At 45.4% G+C, this 21,472-nt stretch overlaps 4 protein-coding genes across 6 annotated transcripts in view; all 4 read right to left on the reverse strand.

Moving 5' to 3' along the window:
- LOC129591035 (uncharacterized) lies at positions 1-1,840 on the reverse strand. The gene is made up of 3 exons (XM_055486522.1): positions 1,636-1,840; positions 741-1,255; positions 1-671 (listed from the first exon to the last, which is right to left on the reverse strand). Exons 1-3 carry the CDS (start codon positions 1,712-1,714, stop codon positions 240-242), a joined length of 1,026 nt encoding a protein of 341 aa, XP_055342497.1. The 5' UTR covers positions 1,715-1,840; the 3' UTR covers positions 1-239.
- LOC129591036 (uncharacterized) overlaps positions 492-21,472 on the reverse strand; it is a 27,573-nt gene continuing 6,592 nt past the window's right edge. For all 3 annotated transcript variants that reach the window (XM_055486525.1, XM_055486523.1, XM_055486526.1), the window contains one exon: positions 492-553. The gene's annotated coding sequence lies outside the window, so the exon portion shown is untranslated. The remainder of the gene's footprint in view (positions 554-21,472) is intronic.
- LOC129591034 (uncharacterized) lies at positions 15,590-18,043 on the reverse strand. The gene is made up of 3 exons (XM_055486521.1): positions 17,858-18,043; positions 16,792-17,318; positions 15,590-16,343 (listed from the first exon to the last, which is right to left on the reverse strand). The coding sequence occupies exons 1-3, from the start codon at positions 17,949-17,951 to the stop codon at positions 15,879-15,881; spliced, it is 1,086 nt and encodes a 361-aa protein (XP_055342496.1). The 5' UTR covers positions 17,952-18,043; the 3' UTR covers positions 15,590-15,878.
- On the reverse strand, positions 18,289-19,816 carry LOC129591037 (uncharacterized). Its single transcript, XM_055486527.1, has 3 exons — positions 19,676-19,816; positions 19,041-19,613; positions 18,289-18,861 (listed from the first exon to the last, which is right to left on the reverse strand). Exons 2-3 carry the CDS (start codon positions 19,575-19,577, stop codon positions 18,421-18,423), a joined length of 978 nt encoding a protein of 325 aa, XP_055342502.1. The 5' UTR covers positions 19,578-19,613; positions 19,676-19,816; the 3' UTR covers positions 18,289-18,420.

A 21,472-nucleotide genomic window follows, 5' to 3' on the forward strand; every position in this document is an offset into this window, starting at 1 on the left:
TGCAGTCACGCTGCGCTCATCCAGGTAAGCTGATCTGAGCAGATAGCCACAACATGGTAGACCGCTTGGACAACATTCATCCGCTGTAATAAAGAACATATGCAGGAGCATTGACAATGTATTTATAAGAAAGCTAATTGTTTCGTGTTGTTTTCTATGCATTGCAGCATTATCAACTATTTAAAGGGCATTTTCCGAGTTAGGAAACAAGCGGAGCTCATAAGTACAACTGGATATCTTCACAAACGCGACAGCAACGTCAGAGCGGTAGCTACCACGATTCCCCAACTGGTGTGCAACAGTCGTTGCACTCCGCTGCTGTGGCCGCAGGGCGCGCTGGGCGGCATTTGGCTGGTCGTCCAGGATCGCTGATTGTTGGCCGGGCCGCACTTGAAGCCGGTCACCAGGTTGACAGGGACGTCCTTGCACGCGAAGCGGAGAAAGGGTTCCATCGTGGGACAGCCGCACATTCCGTCCGTCGGGCAAAAGGGGTTGTAGTCCACGTACAGAGTGCTGGAAGCGTCGTAGTTTAGCGAGTCGATGACACACGGCAGTAAGGATTCCAAGCGGTTGAAATAGAGCCCCACCGAACCGATCGGTCTAGAGAAGGTGTAGTTTTGGGAGCAGCTGATGGACTGCAGACCCGGCTTTTGAGATCCAAGTTGCAGTGACTACGAAAGCGCATTTAATGAGAACATATGACATTGCATGAGTTGGCCGCAGCTATTCGTTGTGCATACCAATGATTTCGAAGAGAACGGCTGGAAAACGGCCCAGTCGATGCTTTCGATGCTGTTCCCGGACAAATCGACGCTCATTATCGGATCAGAACTTTGACTGCCTCTAAATGCATCTGTGTCGATGGCGAAAATATCGCAGCCAGACAAGTCCAGTTTCGTCAACTGATCGAATCCGCCGAGGAAGGTGTCTTCCAGGAAGCCCAGTTTGCTGTTGTAGATTCGCAGTTCGGTAATATGGCCTTTGACGTTGTCTAGGAAGCGCTTAATGGCGATGCGTGTGTCGTACTCATTGGTGAATCCATACAGCGTGATCTTCCGCAGTGCGGTAAGGTCGGCCGGCAGCGGCGGCGCATCGGAGCGGAGAATGTTGCCGTTGCCCGCCGCGATTTTGATCTCCAGGACATTTTTGCGGATCTTCGTGACGTCAAAGTTGACGGGGATGTCCATGCCGGCGGGACAGGAGAGAGTGATGTTGCCCGGCGATATTAAATACTTGCAGCCGGGGCTCGGCACGTCTACATTAGACCGTCGCCTTTTAGCACTTACAATTAAGTGCATTGGTGATAAAATTAATAAGTACACAGATTAATATAGTGCGCTGTTATTCAGGTGCGCACCTAGCCTTTTTTCCTTACAACAGTTTTGAAGGGGTTGTTACTCAGAAGTTGTCACTCAGAAGTTTAGTCAAACTGACTGTTTTTTACTGAGTATTCAAGCAACTGTTATTGCAGTGTTACGGCAGCAAATTTACTCTGCATTAAAGAAAACTACCAAAACTATCTAATTCGATTAATTCATTCTTATTTTCTTCGCGTGGCTCGAATGACCTTTGCTAAGCAATTACGGAAAGCCAGGCCGCATACTTGTAAAGCGATACATGGGTAGTTTTGCTTACCGTTTTCTTGAGACCGCACCATCCCGAGGATTATAAGCCATGCCAATCCGAAAAATAGGAAAACATGCAGGTGTTGCATTCTTAGCAAGTACTGTATTCTAAGGACCGTCGGCAATATCCTTTTAAGTTCTGTATATAAAAAATGTTTTTACGTCTTACGCGCTTTGACAACCACAGATCCAAGTACGGAACGGCGGGAATTATTTTCCGGGGTTAGCCTGATGGAAACTATTCCTTTTACAGCCGGTTTTATAGGAGAGACATGCCAGTGATATGAAATATTTTAGCCGCTACAACAGTCGCCGATTATCTGTGTAATGTTTAGGTAGTTGCGTTATCGTTAACAAGTCTATAAAATGGTGAGCAAAACACCGGATAAAATTTTGTCTGGTCATAATCGGAGGCAAAATGTGCTCGGTCAGTATTACATCAGCTAAACTAGTTTGAAATATGTCCACGGAAGTTCGAAGAAGGCAGAAAGTGTGGCTCACCTGGCAGAAAATGAGAAGCAACGGAAATACTCTCCACTGGAAAGTAGACACCTTTTCTATCCCTTAGTTGTTGCAACGTTCGGTGTCTTCGGCTCAGCTTTAAGTGAATTTGTACATTTTATGGGCCGTAAAACTCGTAAATTAACTGGAGAAGCGCGTTCTACTGCTTTTATGAAGCAACGTTTTAGTTTGGCTGTCATTAAGGAAATTCTACTGCTGTGTTAAGTAGGTTGCCTTTTAACCCGCGGGCGAATAGAAATTTTGGTTGTTTTTTTAATGTTTAAATTTTAACTGTAAAGTAGTGTGCCCGCGCTTGCACTTTTTGTTGTTATGGCGGCTATTGCCCAATAAACAACCGTTTGAAATATCTGTTTTGATGGCACAGTTTGTGTCCTTTCTAGTTTTGAGATGTGCGAGCTCAATAATGTTAAAAACGAATTTCCACAAAAAACCGGTGTACATGCTTTAGTTGGTTTATTTTATGAGTTTCATGTGTCCTACAATCAGGAATATCCTGCACGAGGTATGAACTGACATGAAAGAAAGGCCTTCACGTACGCAAAAGCCTTGCGAAAAAGACTACCAAAAGTTCAGCAGAGACTTAATAACGACATCTTAAATATGATGATCAATACGCATTGCACAAAGTAATGAACGAGTATCAGTTAACAAAAATTCTTAACTTCATTTCTGCTCGGCTAACTAAAAGGCGAAATAAGTATTTGGTGAAGGCTCCCGGTACCACTATATTACCACCGATGGCTCCTAAACGAGATGTACCACTTTTTTACCACCTTTGGCTCCTAACACCACCTTTCAATACCAGTTCTGACGCCACACTGTACCGGCATAAAATATTTCTAGATTTGATTAAAATATATAAGTACAACAATTTGCTATTAAATCATATAAATTCGAAGGCTAAAAAAAGGAAAGGCAAACCTGTGTCAAAAAAAAGCGCATTAACACCAGAAGATTTCTGAGGTATGCCGGCGAGCATCGTTCGCTGCGTCTGCCATGTTTGATAAGCTGTTAACACGCTACCAAAAACTTTTTTGATTTGGATCTACAGCTGCAGCTTCGAATCAGCGCAGCGCAGACGTAGCGTAGACGCAAGTGTGGTAAAATGTAGCAGCCTTCAACAACATAACAGAACTGGTATACTGCTACCGGCATGCAGGTCACAGCACAGCAAAGCCCATGACAACAGCTGCAACGCTGCCGGCGCCATGTCTGAGACTTTCTTGTGAGCCGAAGAAGTATGACTTGGAGTGGCCTTGCGTTTAACTTGGACTGCCAGCATTAACTGCACATAACTGCGTCGCATGTGGAAAAGCTGTAGAAATAAACGGCCATCATGCACTCTCCTGCAATAAATCAACAAAAAGACATCGGGCGCGAAACAGAGAAATGAACAGTGTATCATAAAAAGCAGCTGCGAAAGTGAAGGCTTTCCGTGTCAGTTGGAACATGTGGATTTTATCAAGCGACGGGACAAGATCCAATGGTATGCCACTGATCCCTGTCCGGTAAGAAATGCCGGTAGTGTGGGATGCGACAAGTTGGTGCACTGTAGCCGATTCTCATGTTCACGGGAGTCAGATTTTTTGGTTTTGCTGGTTTCGTTTTCCTTTTTCGGCCGAAAAATGAACTGTCTGCAGAAGCGCGTTTTACGTACTGCTTTTCTTAAACAACGCCTTAGTGTGGCTGCTACTAAGGTAAACGTTGCGGTTGTACTAAGTACGTTACCTTTTAACTCACGGGTATATGGAGATTTCGGTTGTTTTTTAACCGTTTTGAACTTTAACAGTGACGCAGTGTGCCTGTGCTCGCACTTCTTGTTACCTTGATGGCTACTGTTTGTTAACTTTGATTCTGACATTTAAGTTGCGTGAAATTCCATCACAGCTTCACAAACAATCACTTAATAAGCATCAGCATATTAAGCATAACGGAGGCGGTATAATCGCAGAAAAATGATGTAAATTTATTCCCCTCCTCTCATTTGGAACTCCTTAAAAATCTGTTTATCTGTACGGTTGTCCCAAAAGTGGAATATTTGTCAGCTAATTCAGGAGTTGTGGGGTTTGCAGACGGGAGTTGGCTTTGCATTACACTGGTTGGCCTTAATAATACATCAATTAACTTCAAACATTATTTTCCAGCAGCCAAATAGTGGTACGAACCCAAAGGTTACTGTTCGAATGACAACAAAGAAAATGGTGGAGTCTGACGAAAGGAACGATCACTGTATAAATTGATGGTGTGTCCTTCTTTGCCTACAGCGTTTCATCTGACAACAATTTGAAAACTTTTCGTGCCGAAAACAGCAAAATCACAAGTACGACGATCTGGCCAACTTGTTCGCAGCAATCCGGGAGCTGCTCTGCGGCAAGGTGCGCTGGGCGGCAGTTTGGGAGGGGCCCATGAGACCTGATAGGGTGGAGTGCCGCACTTGAAGCTGGATACCGGGTTGACGGCGAAGTCCTGGCAGGCGAAGTGGAGAAACGGTTGCATCGCGGGGCAGCCGCACATGGCGTCCGTCGGGCAGAAGGGGTTGTTGTCCACGTTTAGAGAGCTAGAAGCGTCAAAGTGCCGTAGCGAAAACGTGACACACGGCGGAATGGATTCCAAAAGGTTGGACCCCAGCGACACCGCACCGATCGGTCTAGTTAAGTTGTACTCTTGGGAGCAGTTGATGAATTTCAGACCCGGCGTTTGCGCCGAAAGGTCCAGCGACTACCAGAGAAGCCTTTATGAGAACATGTACCCGCTTAGCGAAACTCTACGGTGCTCATACCAATGATTTTTGGGTGAACGGCAGGAAATCCACCCAGTTGATGAATTCAATGCGGTTTCCAGACAAGTCGACACTCATTGTCAGCTCAGAGCTCCAACTGCCGGCGAACGGCCCCGCCTCGAAGGTGGAAATATCGCAGCCAGATAAGTCCAGTTTCGTCAGCCGAACGAATCCCCAGAGGAAGCCGTATTCCAGGAAGCCCACTTTGCTGTGGACGACGCGCAATCAATTCAGTGAGGTGTCGCATGACGTTGTCGATCGAGGAAGCGCCTAAAGGCGATGCGCGAGTCGTATTCATTGGTGAATCGGGACAACGAGATCTTCCGCAGTGCGGTGAGGTCGGTTGGCAGCGGTGGCGCATCGGAGCGGAGAATGTTGTCGCTTCCCGCCGCGATGACGATCTCCTGAACGTCTTTGCGGATTTTCATGACGTCAAAGTTGTCGGGGATGTCCATGCCGGCGGGACAGGAGAGAGTGATGTTGCCCGGCGAGATTAAGTATGCGCAGCCGGGATTCGGCGCATCTACATTAGACCATCGCCTGTTATCATTTAGTTGCCGTTGTCCTTATTGTTGTAACTGTGCTCATATGACCTTTGCTAAGATCTTTGCCGCGTCACGAAATTCGGCTATTTTGCCTTACCGCTGTCGCTACATTCCCCTGAACGTGGCTTCGTGCAGCAATTTTTGCACCGTAGCAGCCATTGCTTTTTGCTGAACTAGACTTACTTCTTGGAAGCTGCCGCATACACGTATGTGCTTGACTGTAATTCATCATCAACATAGATTCGAATTACTTCCGCATCAGAATTAGCGACATCCGGTAGTCAGCGAGAATAATATGAGTAGATGCGCATATTATGCGGATCTACTCATGTTAATCTCGGATCGACGCCGCGTGTAGTGATGGTGCACGGAAACGGTTTATCGTGGCTTCGTGTCAGCAGCTTTTGCACGGTAGCAGCCAGTTCTGTTTAATAAACTGGTCTTACTTCTTTAGAGCTGCCGCATACGCGAATGTGCTAAGGTATCGTGATTCATCATCAACATGATTTCGTCTACTTCCGCATTGGAAAGAGCGATATCTGCGCGGCGCTTCCTAACGCTTCCTAATTCAGTAAACATATTTAGCCAACTCTAAGTATAACTTGACGTTTCTCTCAGTATAATTTGCGTTTGAGTTTGCTGCTTTTACATACCAGATTTTGCACATGCAATGTACCAGTTAAAAATGAGTTTTACGAACGATGGTTGTGCAAGCTTTAAAGCTCAGAAGAAAAGCTTTGCCAGTATTTTTTTGCTTTTGTTTGCAATGGGAACTCTGTCAAAATATGCTGCCCAAGCAGTACCGACAGTTATATCGTTTCCATCCGACGCAAATACCACGGCTACTAACACTTCCGCTCCGGGGTGCAGAAGTTACGTTTTGCCGAGCTGCAGTTCGCAGTGGAAGCAGTGCGCCTGCGGCAAACCAGTCTTCAATGTCGGCGCCATTCCGGACAACTGGGATTTCCTGATGGTTGGAGAACTTGACCCCGTTGGCGCTTGTGGTCCCAGCTGTCTGCTGAGCTCTTTTATCCCGGTACCGTATCGTCCCAACATTACCACCGTCTGGCTCTTTAATATCTGGGTGGCACCCGACGATCAGCCTTTTCCTCTTGACCGCTTCCTGCACAACGTAAAAGCCACCGTCACCGTTATGCGGCTTCTGGAGATCTATCTGCCCGTGTTGACCCGGGAAACCTTTGCGGGATTCCGGGTGCTGACTAACTTAGAACTGTTTCGCAACAGATTATCGGCCATTGCTCTGGACGCTTTCGCGCCCTTCAGTCCGTTACACGGCCACGCGTTCTGGCCCAGCTTGCAAAGCATACTGATTGAAGGGAATTCCAGCTTGCAAAGCATACTGATTGAAGGGTCAACTTCGACTGGTCGGTTTTCCAACCGGTGGCGGCTAGCCTGATTGTGAGTATTTTGAGCGCAATCGCATTACTGTACAGCAGTGGTGATGGTGAACGCTTGAGTATCACGGCGTTCATTTCCCATCCGGGGTTGTGGCCAGTCGCGCAAATGCGTTCCAGATTTCCTCGAAAATTCTCTCCTCTGTGGAGATGGTAGATTTTTTAAAAAAACCCAATGGTAGCAAGGTGAATGCTCGACTGCATCCACTCTGTACCTGACCAAAAGCGGCAAACGGTGACCCGACAATGGCTCATAACACTTTGTGTTACAGTAATTGCGTCAGCTGGGACTTAGGTGCCACTGTAAGCCGCATCATCGGTACGACGCACGTGCAATAATTTCACGTGTGCCACAGCGTCCGTAATTTTGAAAGCAGAATTCGGTCTTTTGGTACGGTAGCACATCAGTTCGTCGACCTACAATTCGCTGACCGACAGTTGCTGACCAACATATTGCTGACTTGCCCAAGTCGCTGACCGACGATTCGCTTTTCTGCTAAATTGTTGACCAACGTTTTATCGAACATTCTTGTTGACCGACAACATGCTTTTCGGGTTTTGCTGGGCTGGTTTTTGAGTTTGCTTAACTTTTGTCGTCGTTCCTTAGGTTTTTTAGGCTTCTTATGGTTCTTGAGTTTTTTGGTTTTCTCATGTCAGGACGATGTCAGCAAGCTATCGGTGTTCACGTAAAGTTGTTCAGCGATTTGTCGTTTCAATAAACCGTCGGGGCATCGTTTCGTCGTTCAGCAAAAAGCTGCTAGCAAGTTGTCGGTCAGCAGGATAGTGGTTAGCGAATTGTCGGTGTGCCTTTTTGGTACAAACCAAACGACCCAAACGTGTCTCAATTATTACTCTTCTATTTTACTTCGCCGTCTCTCAAAAAACCCGTGCAGCGACCATCGGGATATTTTTTAGTAGACTGATGCTAGTAGACTGCTGAAAATGTACAAAATGCAAATGTAACCAGTTTTTGTCGTGCAGGAGATTGATCTGCGGATGAACGGCATCGAGGACATCTACTTGAGTCAGCCTTACACTCTGCCGTTTGTCATACGGGTCGACCTATCCGGGAACAGCCTGTCGCACTTCGACAACACCTTCCTGGACAGTCTGTCCACCGCCGAAGTGAGACCGTACCTGCAGATCAAGTTGAATCCGCTGTGTTTAAGCGATGCACTGTGCAGCAACTGTCCGCTGCTGAGCAATCTCTGGCGCTGGCTGCAAAAGGCACCGCGTCGCTACATGCAGGATAGCCACTGCTGCCGGCGGACCGACATGCTGACCTGTGGCAATTACACCATCGACCGGCAGCAAGTAAATTATGTATCAAGATTTTCGCTGCCGCGCGACAAGAGACACGGACAAAGCTGGGGTGGAGACTCCGTACTGGCCATAGCGGCGCGTGCACGCCACCTGAACGCAACGGCCAACGGCGGCACCATGCTGCCATCGTCACAAGAAGCCTATCTTCTCAAGATGGCCGAAGGCTTTTATAGACATCTGCATTTGACAAACTGACACGTGGAAGCGTAATAGCAGAAAACATTAGAATAGAAGGAACAGTAACTGATTTGTTCAAGTGTTTGTTGGAAGTGCGTGCTGAAATTGGCAATGTGACTGCGAAAACATATCATGAACTGAACGGTACCATTACGCAGTCAAAACTGTATTTGTCTTTTAAAGTTGTGCTCGTTTTTTTTGCCATAGACGCCAGGAGCATATCCTATACACAACAGCGCACCTCACTTGAAAAAGCATTCATTTAAATAAATAATTTAATGCACCTCATTTAAATACATATTGGAAAAGCCAAGGCAGAGGTGTACGACTCACAACATGCATTTCCTGATAAAGCTCTGAAGCTCTTTGCTACTGATGGACTCTAGAACTAGAAGCAACGGCAAAGATCTGCATGTTACGTTTAATTGCCATAATAAATGCTCCAGTTATCAAACCACACGCCACGGAAACTACTCGTACCCTGAGTGTTCTCGCCATCGGCGCGAACACTGACCAATCCAAGTCATTGAAATTGCTACCAGAAAAACCGATTTCAACCAGTTCTTCTGGGGGCGTGTGATGCTCGTATTACGGAATACCCGCTCAACACGGCCACCATGTTTACTTTGTTCTTTTAGTTTCGCTTGTACGGCGTTTGGACGGTGTAAGTGACAAATAACCAAACGCATATGTTCCTGTGACATGTCGAATGGTTTCTCGATGAAAATCTTGTGGTGCAAAGGCTCTGCAGTGCACTCTGGTGGTGCAATCTGGCGCGCAGGCTTATGCGGCAATAGCTAGTGCCTATACAAACGCCCGCGCGATTTGAAATGCCTAATTAATATGGACAAATTTATTTTGAACCCACGCAACTAGGCATGTTGCTGAGCGTTTACATGTAAAGAACTGTACCGAAATGCCGGGCACAGTTATTAGTGCAAATAAAAAGTTCTGCAGCTAAATCGTTGACATTATAATATATTTATGCAAGTATGCAGGTATGTTGTACGAAAGGGCGTGCACATTTACATTCTTTCTGGGTTCGAACTTATCAAAAAACTGCGAAAATGCCAAGCCGAAAACGGCAGTAGAAAAGAAAGTCAATCATACTGCCGGTGTGACAGACACCGTGTGGATTGCAAATTGTTGTGGGCAGAGGAGAGATGATGGCGTAAACAATGTCAATATGATTTATCTTCATGCCACAGCGAGTTTTCATTATTTAAGCGATGATGCTACCGTAATATTAAAGCTGTTATCTGATATCATATGCATTCGCAAACTAGCGTAATTTTTAGCACAACGACCAACTATTCGGCCCTCTCATTGCCGCCTTATTAAGAAAAAAACACATAAGCAGAGCATAACGGCTATGAAGAAACTGCGAGATGAGTGTTCAGTAGTCCACCCACTGAAATGGCACCATATGGTGGCGGGAATGCAAAGCGGGTGACCTTTACCAGGTGGTCGGCGCGTTACGATGGCTATGGTTGTCTGCGTTAACACTGGTAGCGAGAGCGCATCTTTTGGACATCCCCTTTGGACAGTTTGGGGTTTCTTTTAGACGGCCCAATATTTTCAGACTCCGCCCCGTTGGGGAGGACAATTGTATGCAGAATCTGATGTGGGTAAACAGGGGATTCTTTGCCGTAGTCGTCATATCCTGGATGCATTACGCTTTCGATATCGTAGTCGAAGTGCATATCCTGATCGAAGTACTGTTCCGGGTATTGTTGATTTTTCTCCAGGTAGCCCACCAAGTTAGCTATCGAGAAACCAATGCTGTACAGTATTTCGGCATAATATATCGTATTGATAAACGAGCTGACACTTACGGCAAAAGATGTTATCGGGTCGCGTCTGGATGTGTTTGTCTCGGTCTTCACGGGTGTGCTCATGTCGAGCATCGAAAACGGCATGAAGAAGTTCATGTAAAAAGACCGTAACCACCATCGAGTCTGGCAGTTCGTAACCGGGTTTGTCGAAGGCAGCCGTGTTAATTTGAATTGCATTTTCAGTATCATTGGAATAGCCTAGAGCCTCACTGCATGAGGCGCTGAAAGCGTGTAGCCAGTGTGTCAGAGTCAATGCTTTTAGAAAATATAACCAACGCCGGAGCAACTTACCCTACAGTATGCCAGCGTAGCACGAGAAGACCTGGCACTGGTCCGTAAAAATGTGGATGGCGAGTGCACGGGCAGGACCGCTGTTGCTGGACACTTCATTCATTGTCCATCCCCTACAGTCATGCATGGCCTGATTGATCATACCAATTGCTTTCCGGGCGCTGCGGAGGAAACGGTCGTTTTGTGGTCCGGGATTCCACACACTCAAGTGATAGTTAATGGTTCTCGTTGGCCAGACCTTGGGCTCCCAATGGTCATTCGTCCAAGGTCTATCGGCACAACGCGGACGCCGCGCGTTCCAGACGCACTGCTGTGGAGCAGCGGAGCCGCCGTTGAATGAAATCATCGCCATGGGGTTTATCCAGTTTGATGGAGGCATTCCAAACCGCCTACCAAAGGCCCTAACTAAGCCCCAGTACGCATCACCCATGGTTTGCCCTGATAAAAGAAATACAGTCACGTGAGTTTGCAATAACCAAACCCATGACCTGATAGCAGCCTAACAGCATACATGTTGTCGACTACCGGTAATCAGCAAAAAGCCACACTTTTTCCCTGTTAATGTTTTCTGCGTAACCGTCGAGAAATATTAGTAAAGTTAAATGACGAAATATTTCCACACTTCATATCTCTATATTATACTTGTTCCTTATTTCATAACCAGCTCCTGCAACGGCAGACAAAACGAATTTCTGCTTAGAATATTTTAAAATATCAGATTTAAGACTTTTATAATCGCAAGCAAACAGCATATTTTTTTAGCGAAACATACCGTAATCAACCGAGCGGTTTTCCCTAGAATTCGAAGAACATCCAACGCCCGACTCGGGATTGCATAGAACGCTGTTGCTGGCAGTGCCCGGATGCTTGCTTGTGGTTTTTAAACCTCTTGGTGGTTTCGTGGTGATGTGAGTCGTCCGCTTGGTTGTGGTATGGCCGTACGCAGGTGACGTACGGATACAAAATCCGTGCACGGTATCGGTATTACTGCAGTAGGATCCGCCGCAGCAGGGGATATCATCGGCTCAACCCTCCATCGGGTACCGACATAACGCCAGTATAGCCTGCAACATTACGACAATGAGCAACATGACCTTTGGTGTTATGCAGGCTAACCGAAAACGGCCATAGTACATATTCGAATTCTTACCGGTAACATACTGGCAGCCCAGGCTGCCCCGATTATGACGAGACGCATAACTGATGAAGCGCGGTGATCGCTTGTTAAAACGTTGGAAAGTCTAAACCAATCTTGCTAACCTAAACGTTACAGGAGTGATATGGTGAAACAATAAAACCGAATCTTCTTTTATACACAGTTGTATGGAGTGAGGAGTGGTGTAAGGTGCTTACCCATGCAAAAATATACAGAAAGGTGATTTTCATGCGGGGAAACGGTTGCCTGGATCACTTGAAAGTCCCTGTGTGAAGAGGATACGGGTGCCGACATTAGCTGCGAACGACAAGGCTGCACTTATGAGACATCGAATATTCCGACTTTGTTGCTGACTGCTGCAGAATGGCCACTGTCTCCGCCACCGACTGTACAGAGAAACACTTCTCGGCAAGCGCTTCCGATCGCTCAGACAGGATGCAATTTTGCAGGCTGAAGCAAGTTTTCCAGAAGCTGCATACCTCGACGCGGGTTGTTGCTGGAATCCAAGCCGTTGCTGCGCAAATCACGATCATAGATGGCAAAAACACTTCAAACTCGTGAATCGGAAATCGCTGAACACGCTTCGGTGATTGGGCATCTAGGAAAGGCGCATGCATGATTTCCGGCACGGCGAAATGCAGCCCCGGCGAAATGCAGCTTGCCAGTTGCCACGCGTTGGCTGCATGATGCGGGACGGAGAACTTTACTTCTTTGGTTATCATTTATTTCACAGACAGCGTTTCACAGACAGCGGTTGTCATATATGGTGAGGTTGCGACCACTGTCGCGTTCCCGCACTGCAAACAGAATGACCCATGTGTCGGCCATATCCTATCTAAAACGCTCTGTTTTTGTGCGACTTCCATTACCTTTCGTGCTTCTATTGTAAGAGCTTTCGAGCGGCACATGGGATATTTAACTGGTAGTAATATTTAACTCGCCCGCAACCTTTCATTTCATATTTTAATTCGCAGCACAGTATTTAAGGATCATAGCCAGCCTTTCTGTAAGTATCTGGGTGACATAAATAAGTGTCCTGGAATGCCTCTTTCAATCTTTTTGTTGATACTTGTGTTATGTGCTGTAGTTTCTCAGCTGGGAACACTGTTTGCATTTTTTTATTCTGCATCTTTGTGTTTTCGCTCCTTTGTCCTTACTTTTCGAAATTCTTCGCAGTGATATGTGCCATAAGGTGGTCAACTGCATAAAGTACACCGTTATGTTGCACCAAGACAGTATTCATTACAGTACACAGGACAGGACAGTATTTATTACAGTTCTTACACCAAGGCAGTATTTATTTATGAGCTTTCGAGATTTGTTGTAAGTTATCGCAGTTGCCAAAAAGTTGTCCCAGTCCGCAAGATAGAAATGCATTCTTATCTGATGTCCCACCAAATGTATCGGTTGGAGCGGGATGACCTTTTATTGTTGTGGCTCTCCTGTTAATTAGCCTATCCTACGCGCAGCTTGCTTGGGCAGGTTATTGGAGATACTGTTGTCCAGTCGTCAACTACAGTAATTTTAGTATAGTCCTTCTTTCTGCGCCTGCAACAGTTGCTTACGAAACATTCTGCCCATTTTTTGGTATACTTAAAATTAAATTGTTTTTGCGTTCGTGCCGTAATAATAATAACATGAAATAGTAACGCCTTTGGCTGCTTCCTACCAGAATATTGTTGTTCTGTGCTTTTCCGGACCACGGGATTATTGTATTAGTCAAATTGTTTCAGAGCCAGATGAAAATATACCATAAATATTACGAGCGAACTGCGGAATGTAATGCAGAATGCTTGCAAATCGGCGAGCGTGCTGTTAAAACATGTCACATCAGTAAATCTTCGTATTCTCTCTGGGCATCATCCGAAATTTTTCCAGTCCGATAAAACCTTTTTGTATAAAGCGTTTGGCAACTGGGCGATCAATTCGATCAGATCAGCTTGCACTATCAATACTTGTACAGCTGTGTCTCACAATCATCGGATCTCGTGAACCGCATGCAATGTTGCACATAATCGGCGACGAAGTAACCGACGACAAATTTACCACTGTTTTCTTCTTTAACTTTCGAAAAACGAAACGAGATGTATGGTGCACATGTTACGGAATTCGTCTCTGATTTACAGCTTCTTGAAATAAAACAGCCAACCCTATAATATTTTGCTTAACGCACAACGATACTTTGTGGAGCTTTGTTCTTTTACATCCAGGATGTAGAACACCCAGCACATGTTTTCGAAAATGCCACAGTTTACAGGATTAATTTTATGATGAAATCATGGGCGCATTACCACATTAACGACTGGACAATACCACAGTATATATGTATGTCGCCCAGTCAATTTCCCATAAACTGGGCGGTCATAGGAATCGACTTTCATTTCCTAGCGATCACAATTACCGTAATTATCAAATTTGTGGCACCCCCCGCAATAAGCGCATCTCACCAAAAATGTTCGAAAAATAACGGCACCCCCCGAAATTACGGCACCGGGTGCCGTTATTAAATGCTAAGCCAAATAAACCGATAATTATACTTCTACCGCAAACCGCGTTTTAAAACATACGATTTAATCATACAGCTGAACAGGGATCGCGAAGCCTAAGTCAATAAACAGAAATAAAAATGTGGCAAATGGCAAGCAATTGCGTACAGTACAGTCTGTACCGATTTGTACCGAGATGCTGCATGGAAGCTGTGCTAACTGGCAACTGCATACTGTACTTTTATAGCAAGCTTCCTCCATACACCCGGTAACTGCTGCGCTCAGTTTCAGCATAACAGGATGGGTTTTTGTTTCGAAAATGATGGTCCCCTCAAAGCTTTGTTGTTCGAAAAATAAGAGCCCCCTCTGAAATTTATTGTTTGAAAAATAAGAGAACCCCCCGAAATAACCGCACCTCCCCGAAATAAGCGCACCTGCTCCATGGTATTCGAACTGTTTGCGCCCAGTACGGCAAATTCGATAATTACAGTATTTCTACACGGATCGTATTCTTTTTTAACCTCATGCCGACAACGTAATAGTCACCGGTGCAACTGTATGGTTGTTAATATTTTTATCGATAAACAGTCTGCAGGGTTTCGTAGTGTGTCTGGCTTAAACCGGTTTCCAGTTGAGCCCGCCAAGTGGATAGTGGCGGACTGGCGGTGCAGCGCTCCGCTAATACATCTAACCCGAAATCGTCTCTCGAATACTGCTGATGCAGATAATTTCCCCCATAAAGCAAAGCCCAGTTCCCCGGAAACCCTTCTGATCAGGCTGACGAGTGTTTTTCCGGCTCATCTTAATGCTTGCTGCAATTTTCCAATGGAATATAACGGAGCGGTGCAATTTCGTGTCCTGTACTGTAGCGGCTCGATCACGTGGCACCACAGAGTTTGTCTACGAAAACAACAGGAGGACAACACACATGCAGCGAGTCCATGCTCATGCGCACGCAAGCACGAGCAGTGCACGCTTTGCAAGTGCTGATTTCCCGTACAGAATCTCCGTGGTGCCCTTGATCGAGCCACTACCGTACGTACGTTCCTACGCTCAGATCCCTAAGAAGTCAGAAATCGCATCGAAAAATTGACGTGGTGGTATTAAACTTTGTTCCCAGTTTTCACTACTTAAAGTTTACCAAGAGCAATGTGTACGAAGTGGTATTTATTGCCGCCGGCTGTTTGGTGAGTTTACCGGTCAGCAAAGGTCATGCATACTTCTAGCACTACTCACTCGCGTACGATTCACGAAGTACAGTCCGTCAATCCGCTTCTGTGCGAAATCGCAGCCCGAAGTTATGCCGAAGCCATTTCCTCGACCAACAGTTTACTTGACGTTCCAGTTTAAGGTTTATTACAGTGCGAGTATTTGTTTTTTATTGTGGTGTGGGTAGCTCTTCCTGGTTAACAGAATGCCGCCAGCAAATCGTTGGTGTTCAGTAGATAGTCAACTGACAGAATTTGCACTTTATTCTCGTAAACACATTTCGACGCGATGTAACTGGCGCAAGACCGCTTGTCACAAAGGTCTTTAACGGTGGGGAATACGAGTACTGATAGCTGAAGCTTGAACGCTTTTTTGCAAAGAGAAAGCTGTTCCTTTACAAGTGTGTATAACGCTAATGATTTATACTTTTATTATATGTATAATGTAGCTACGTAAGTAACTGATTATCAGATCAGCCCCGATTTTTAAGAGCGAAGCAACCCGTCTTCCTATGGCTAAATAGCGGCCATACAAGGTCCAGTATCCCCCCGAAAAGCACAAAACATCAGCGCTGTAATTATCAGGAGCCACCAGTTCGTTCGTAAACGCCACCGTCCAGAATTCGTGCACGTGACGGTGGGCGGCAGTTGTTGGGCATGCCACAAAGTCTGATTGGGTGCCGTGCCGCACCACCACGTCACACCGTACACCTGGTCGCGGGTGGTGTAATCGCAGATAAAGCGGAAAAACGGTTCCATGGCGGAACAGGCACACTTGTCGTCCGTTGGGCAGAAGGGGTTGTTGTCCACGTCCAGCTGCATATGGCCGTCTTGGTAGTTCAGGGAGTCAATCACGCAATGCGGCAAGAACTCCAAATTGTTGTTGCGCAGCAGCAAGTGACCGGTTTCCGCAGGTAGGCGAAAGTTGGTGGAACAGCTGATGGAGTGCAGGCCAGGACGCTGGGAGCTTAAATCCAGAGACTACGACAGCGACAAAACATGAACATCGATAATTTCAGGATGTCTGCCATGACGATTCGCTGACCAACAACTTGATAACGAACGGTAGGTACCTTTGCTTACTGATAGAGCGTTTACCTGAAAGCTTTGCTAGAAACGACAAATCGATGACCGACAAGATTTGAACAACAATCTGTTGAACGCCGAAGTTTATCTCTTCTCTTTCTTCCATACAACTAAACTTTATTCATGATAAATAAAAGGAAAAACTTATTTGTTAGAAAGATAAGAAAAAACTAATAAACAGTAAAAAAAGTCAAGAAACGGTTTCAACAAAATTGCCGCTAAGTGAACGGTCGGTTACTGATTTGTAGATCGGCCAGTAATTGTGAATCGGCATTAATTTAGTCAGTATATTCCCAGGAAGCGAAAAGGGAAATTAGAAAGCTCATATGCCCTCGTCACTTACCCCGATCTCGGTAATCGGCTGGAAAACGGCCCAGTCAAGGCTCTCCAACCGATTCCACGTCAAACTGATATTTAACCGCGGTGCGGTGCCATTGCGTTGGAAAGCGGTCTTGCTGATGACGGAAATATCACTCGACATGAAATCCAGCTGCCGCAGCTGTGAAAATCCCTGGAGAAACCCGTCTTCCAGGGAGCCCACTTTGCTGCTTTGCACAACGAGGAATTGGAGACGGTCTTTGACATTCTCGACGAACCGCTTAATGCGGATGCTGGAGTTGTTCTCGTCGGTGAAACTGTTGAGCCGGAGGTGCTGGAGTGCGGTCAGATCGGCCGGTAAAGGCGGAGCATTGGATGCCAGAATATTGGGAGAGCCTCCTCCATTGATCACAATTATCTGGACGTCTTTGCGGATTTGTGCCGCGTCAAAGTTGCCGGGTATGACCATGCCGGATGGGCATGAGAGAAGGAGAGGATCGTTTTCGTTCTGCCGAGAGTACGAACATGCGGGATGCGGGTACGGACCTTGATCTACACACACTTCCCTGATTATGTTCCCTTATATTCGGAACGCGTTATGTCACCTTAGTGCTCATTTTTATTAAAAGGAATGCCCGGTACATGATCTCAGAAATGGGATACATACACTAAAACTTTCGCTTTCGCGCACAGTTTCAGCAAAGTTTCAAGAAAATTGGGTAATAACCAAACTTTTGGTACACTACAATGCATTTAAACTTTTCACCCATTTTAGTACGCCATATCTCGGCAACCGGGTGTTGCGCGCGCAAACGGTTTTCAGAACCTGTATACAAATCATTTAGCTTTAGAATAATATAAAGCATTACAAAAAGGTTGATTCGGAGTGCGCGAAAGCGAAAGTTTTAGTGAATGTGTTCCATTTTTGACGCTATGTACTGGGCCATTTTCCTTAAGGCTCTTAGTACGAAATAGGTCTAAAAAGTGCCAGTCTTAGCTAACTTAATGGAATATTTAAAAGAGAAACTACTCTGTAGTAGAGCAACGTGAAACTAGTAACGGTTGAGCCCTAATCGTTATTGTACACTCACCATCTTTAGCATAGTTATTGTTGCACCGTACTTCGTCGGGGACGATTAGAATGGTTAATCCTAGCAAAAGTATAAGAACGCTTGAATTTCGCATTGTCAGCAGTTTAGCCAAGTGTTGCGCGCAGTTCTTGCCGTCGTATTGCTAATTTTGGACAGTGAGACTGGGTTTACAGCACTGGCTGCAGCAATTTTAAATGTGAATACTTTTTCCCGATAACCCTTATCACTGTTTTTACACACGAAGAACTCGGAAACCTTTTGCACGAGCAATTCGTTCTGTTATCAGCTGATTTGTTTACTCCCCGTTAAATGTAATAATGGTTGATAAGGCACAGATAAGTACTCATGAAAACACACTACGCTGCACTTGCTGCAGTGCCGAAACAATCTTGGAACGTGTTGCGCATTCAGAACAACATTTTTATAGCTCGACGTTTTGGATTTTTTATTCAAATCCAGCTTAAAGTTTTTTGAATTCCCAGACAATTTAAACAGCCGACAGAGCAAAAGACAAGACATTCCCACGGAAATTCATTATGCGACTATATGCGTAGCTGTTCAATTCAAAAGCTGCTGGAATTTTTACAGAGTGTACAGAAACTCAGTATAGCAGCTATCAAAAGAAACCAGCTCGCTTGAAGAAGCCTTTGCGCTCCGCCCGTGCAAGGCGCGTTGGGCGGCATCTGGTGCAGACTCCACGAGCGCTTATTGGTTCCCGTGCCGCACTTAAAGCTCAAACCGAAGTGCGGGTCGGCAGCGAAGAAATCGCATGCAAAATACAAGAACGGCGCCAATGCGGGACAGGTGCACATTCCGTCCGTCGGGCAGAACGGATTATCGTCCACGCCGATGTCGGAATGGGTGTTATTGCTCAGCGAGTCCAGTAAGCACTGCGGCAACTGGTTCCCGCCCAACTGCAGGGACAACAGGGGCTCCGCAAAGCGGAAGTTGGTCGAGCAGCTAATGGATTTTAATCCCGGACTTTGCGAGTTAATTTGCACCGCCTACAAAATATTAAGCTATCATAAAGAAAAAAGCCTAAGAAGCCTAAGAAACCTAAGAAAAAAGCCTAGGAGAACCTAAGAAACCCAGGAAAATCTAAGAAAACCTAAGGAAACTAAGAGGACCTGCGAAAAACTAAGAACGCTTAAGTAAAACAAATTAATATGAAAAGTCGGCGTACCAGTAAAGTGTGGGAAAGCGATTGGAAAACGGCCCAATCAATGGTCTCCAGCTGGTTCTCCATCAGACTAACGCTTATCGTCATTGAACCATCTCGTAGAAACGCTGTCCTGCTGATGGACGAAATGTCGCTCTTGGCGAAATTCAGATTCTGCAACTGGGAGAATCCCTGAAGAAATCCATCCTCCAGGGATCCCAGTTTGCTGTTGGCTATACTGAGAACGACCAGGTGATCTTTGACGTTGTCCACGAAGCGTTTAATCGAAATGCTAGAGTTGTTCTCATCCGTGAAACCGTTAAAAATAATCTGCGTGAGGGCGGTGAGGTCAGCTGGGATGGGCGGAGCGTCCGAACGGAGGATGTTCCGCCCGGGGCCGTTGATGGTGATCTGCTGGACATCTTTGCCGATCTTCGTGACGTCAAAGTTGCCAGGGATGTCCATGCCGAGTGGGCAATAAAGGGTGGTGTTTAACGGGAAGTACATGCAGTTGGGATTCGGTAAGGGCCTGTCGTCCTGTCGCGTATCCAACCGGCGCATGACCGTTTTTTCGGTGGGAATGGTGGACCCGGTGCACTAGGTGTTAAAATTGAAAAACGCTGATTCCAACTGGCTAATCAGAGTGCATTTGTACTTACCCTTTCGGACGCTTGTCGTGAACGCAAGAAGAAAGATACATCCCAGAAAGACGATAGCGCCCGTGTGCTGCATGGTTAAAAGCTGTTCCAAATTTCTTTCGTTGTTATATTGCGGCTTCTTAGGACTTGATCTGACTAATTAACTGTGGAGATTGATCCAATGCAGAAACGTTCTTCATGAAAACCTTCTGCGATTCACGCCGCTTTTTCTTTAAAGGAGACACCATCTGCTGATATTAAAATGTCAAAACTGCAATCGCTTTTTGATTCTTCTAATCGTATTTTGTCATTTTGCGTTGCGACTTGTCTATCAGCAGTGTTACGTGCTTATTTCGTAAAGGCGCGGATGTTACTGTGAGCTTTAATGATAGAATAAGCTGAAGGATACAAATGTCAGCCGGCGCTTTATAAGCCGAGCTGAGTTCCAAAACACATATAAATAGATTAGGGCAGGCGCAAGAAAGATACTTCTATGATACACATATAAGGAGATATTATTAATAGTTAAGCTAATGTATACTCGTAACACTTCCCTTCTTAAAATTAAGCTGTCCGCAGCTTAAGAAATTAACGAAAATAAAATGAAAATAAAATTCAAAGAAAATTGAAAATAAAATTATTTCGGCTTCCCTCCCTCCTTTGGCTTTCGCTTCCGCATGTTATATCGTGGTTGCGGGTTATTCGTATCGTCCGGTTGCCTTTCATGGTCAAGGGCGTTATGTCCAAGCGGATTATTATCTTCCGGTAAATTTGGGTCATCGTTACTGAAAATAAAATCCTGACTATCGTCATTAGAAGAAAAATTTAAAGGAAAATTGTCGTCTGCTGATTCTTTAGGCTTATTAGCCAAATAAATTATTTCATCAAACTCTTCCGTATCCGGGTTGATTCTTTCGTTGAACTTTCGCAGGCGGTCAACATGTACAGTATCAATCTTTTTCGTCCATTGCGGTTTCTTATTTTATAGTTGACAGGAGAAGTTTGTTCGATGATTTCCCACGGTCCATGCCAATTCTTTAAAAGTTTCGTAGTTAATTTATTCTTACTGGTGATTGGCTGATCCATGTCGTTAAGAAGTTTAGGCGGTGTCCATAGTAAAACTAAATCTCCAGGTGAAAATTCTGTCTGAACATGTTGTTCGTTGTAACGCGGCGCATTCTTGTCGTGTGCTGAGTTGATACGAAGTTTGGCTAATTCTTGTGCTGATTTCAACCATTTATGTACTGTATCCACGTATTGCGGGATATTTTGAATTTCGTGTAATCCATCGTATTGCATTTGAAGGTCGAAGGGAAAAACAGGTTGACGTCCGTATAGGAGTTCAAAAGGTGAAAATTTTGTAGTTTCGTTCTTTGATGTATTGATGCACCAAACTAATGAAGGTATAAAAGCATCCCAATCGCGGTGATTAGAGCTGACGTAATGAGAAATTGCAACGCTGATGGTACGGTTCATTCTTTCGGTTAATCCATTCGTCTGGGGATGATATGCTGTCGTAGTTGCGTGTTCTATGCCCAGGTAATTTAATAAATTATCCATTAGGGAGTTGACGAAGTGTTTCCCACGGTCGGAAAGGAGTCTTTTAGGTATTCCATGGCGGTAAACTATAAAATCAATTAAAAAATGTGCGGCGTTCGAGGCGGTTGCGGAGCGGACAGCTTTCGCTTCAACCCATTTCGTTAGGTGGTCTATTGCCACGATGAGGTAGGCGTTTCCTTTAGAACTTGTTGTAAACGGTCCAAGATAGTCGATTCCAACGGTATTGAATGGTCCTGAAACTGGTAGAGGTTGTAAGTA

This window comes from Paramacrobiotus metropolitanus, unplaced genomic scaffold (assembly GCF_019649055.1).
Source record: "Paramacrobiotus metropolitanus isolate TYO unplaced genomic scaffold, Prichtersi_v1.0 Parri_scaffold0000043, whole genome shotgun sequence".
NCBI classification, from domain to species: domain Eukaryota; kingdom Metazoa; phylum Tardigrada; class Eutardigrada; order Parachela; family Macrobiotidae; genus Paramacrobiotus; species Paramacrobiotus metropolitanus.

Coding starts and splice junctions, on each gene's coding strand:
- LOC129591035 (XM_055486522.1), bottom strand. CDS start 1,714: ATGCAACACCTGCATGTTTTCCTATTTTTCGGATTGGCATGGCTTATA. Junction 1,256..1,635: donor GGTGCGGTCTCAAGAAAACG/GTAAGCAAAACT, acceptor GGTCTAATGTAG/ACGTGCCGAGCCCCGGCTGC. Junction 672..740: donor CGTTCTCTTCGAAATCATTG/GTATGCACAACG, acceptor GCGCTTTCGTAG/TCACTGCAACTTGGATCTCA.
- LOC129591034 (XM_055486521.1), bottom strand. CDS start 17,951: ATGCGAAATTCAAGCGTTCTTATACTTTTGCTAGGATTAACCATTCTA. Junction 17,319..17,857: donor CAATAACTATGCTAAAGATG/GTGAGTGTACAA, acceptor AAGTGTGTGTAG/ATCAAGGTCCGTACCCGCAT. Junction 16,344..16,791: donor AGCCGATTACCGAGATCGGG/GTAAGTGACGAG, acceptor TCGCTGTCGTAG/TCTCTGGATTTAAGCTCCCA.
- LOC129591037 (XM_055486527.1), bottom strand. CDS start 19,577: ATGCGCCGGTTGGATACGCGACAGGACGACAGGCCCTTACCGAATCCC. Junction 18,862..19,040: donor CGCTTTCCCACACTTTACTG/GTACGCCGACTT, acceptor AATATTTTGTAG/GCGGTGCAAATTAACTCGCA.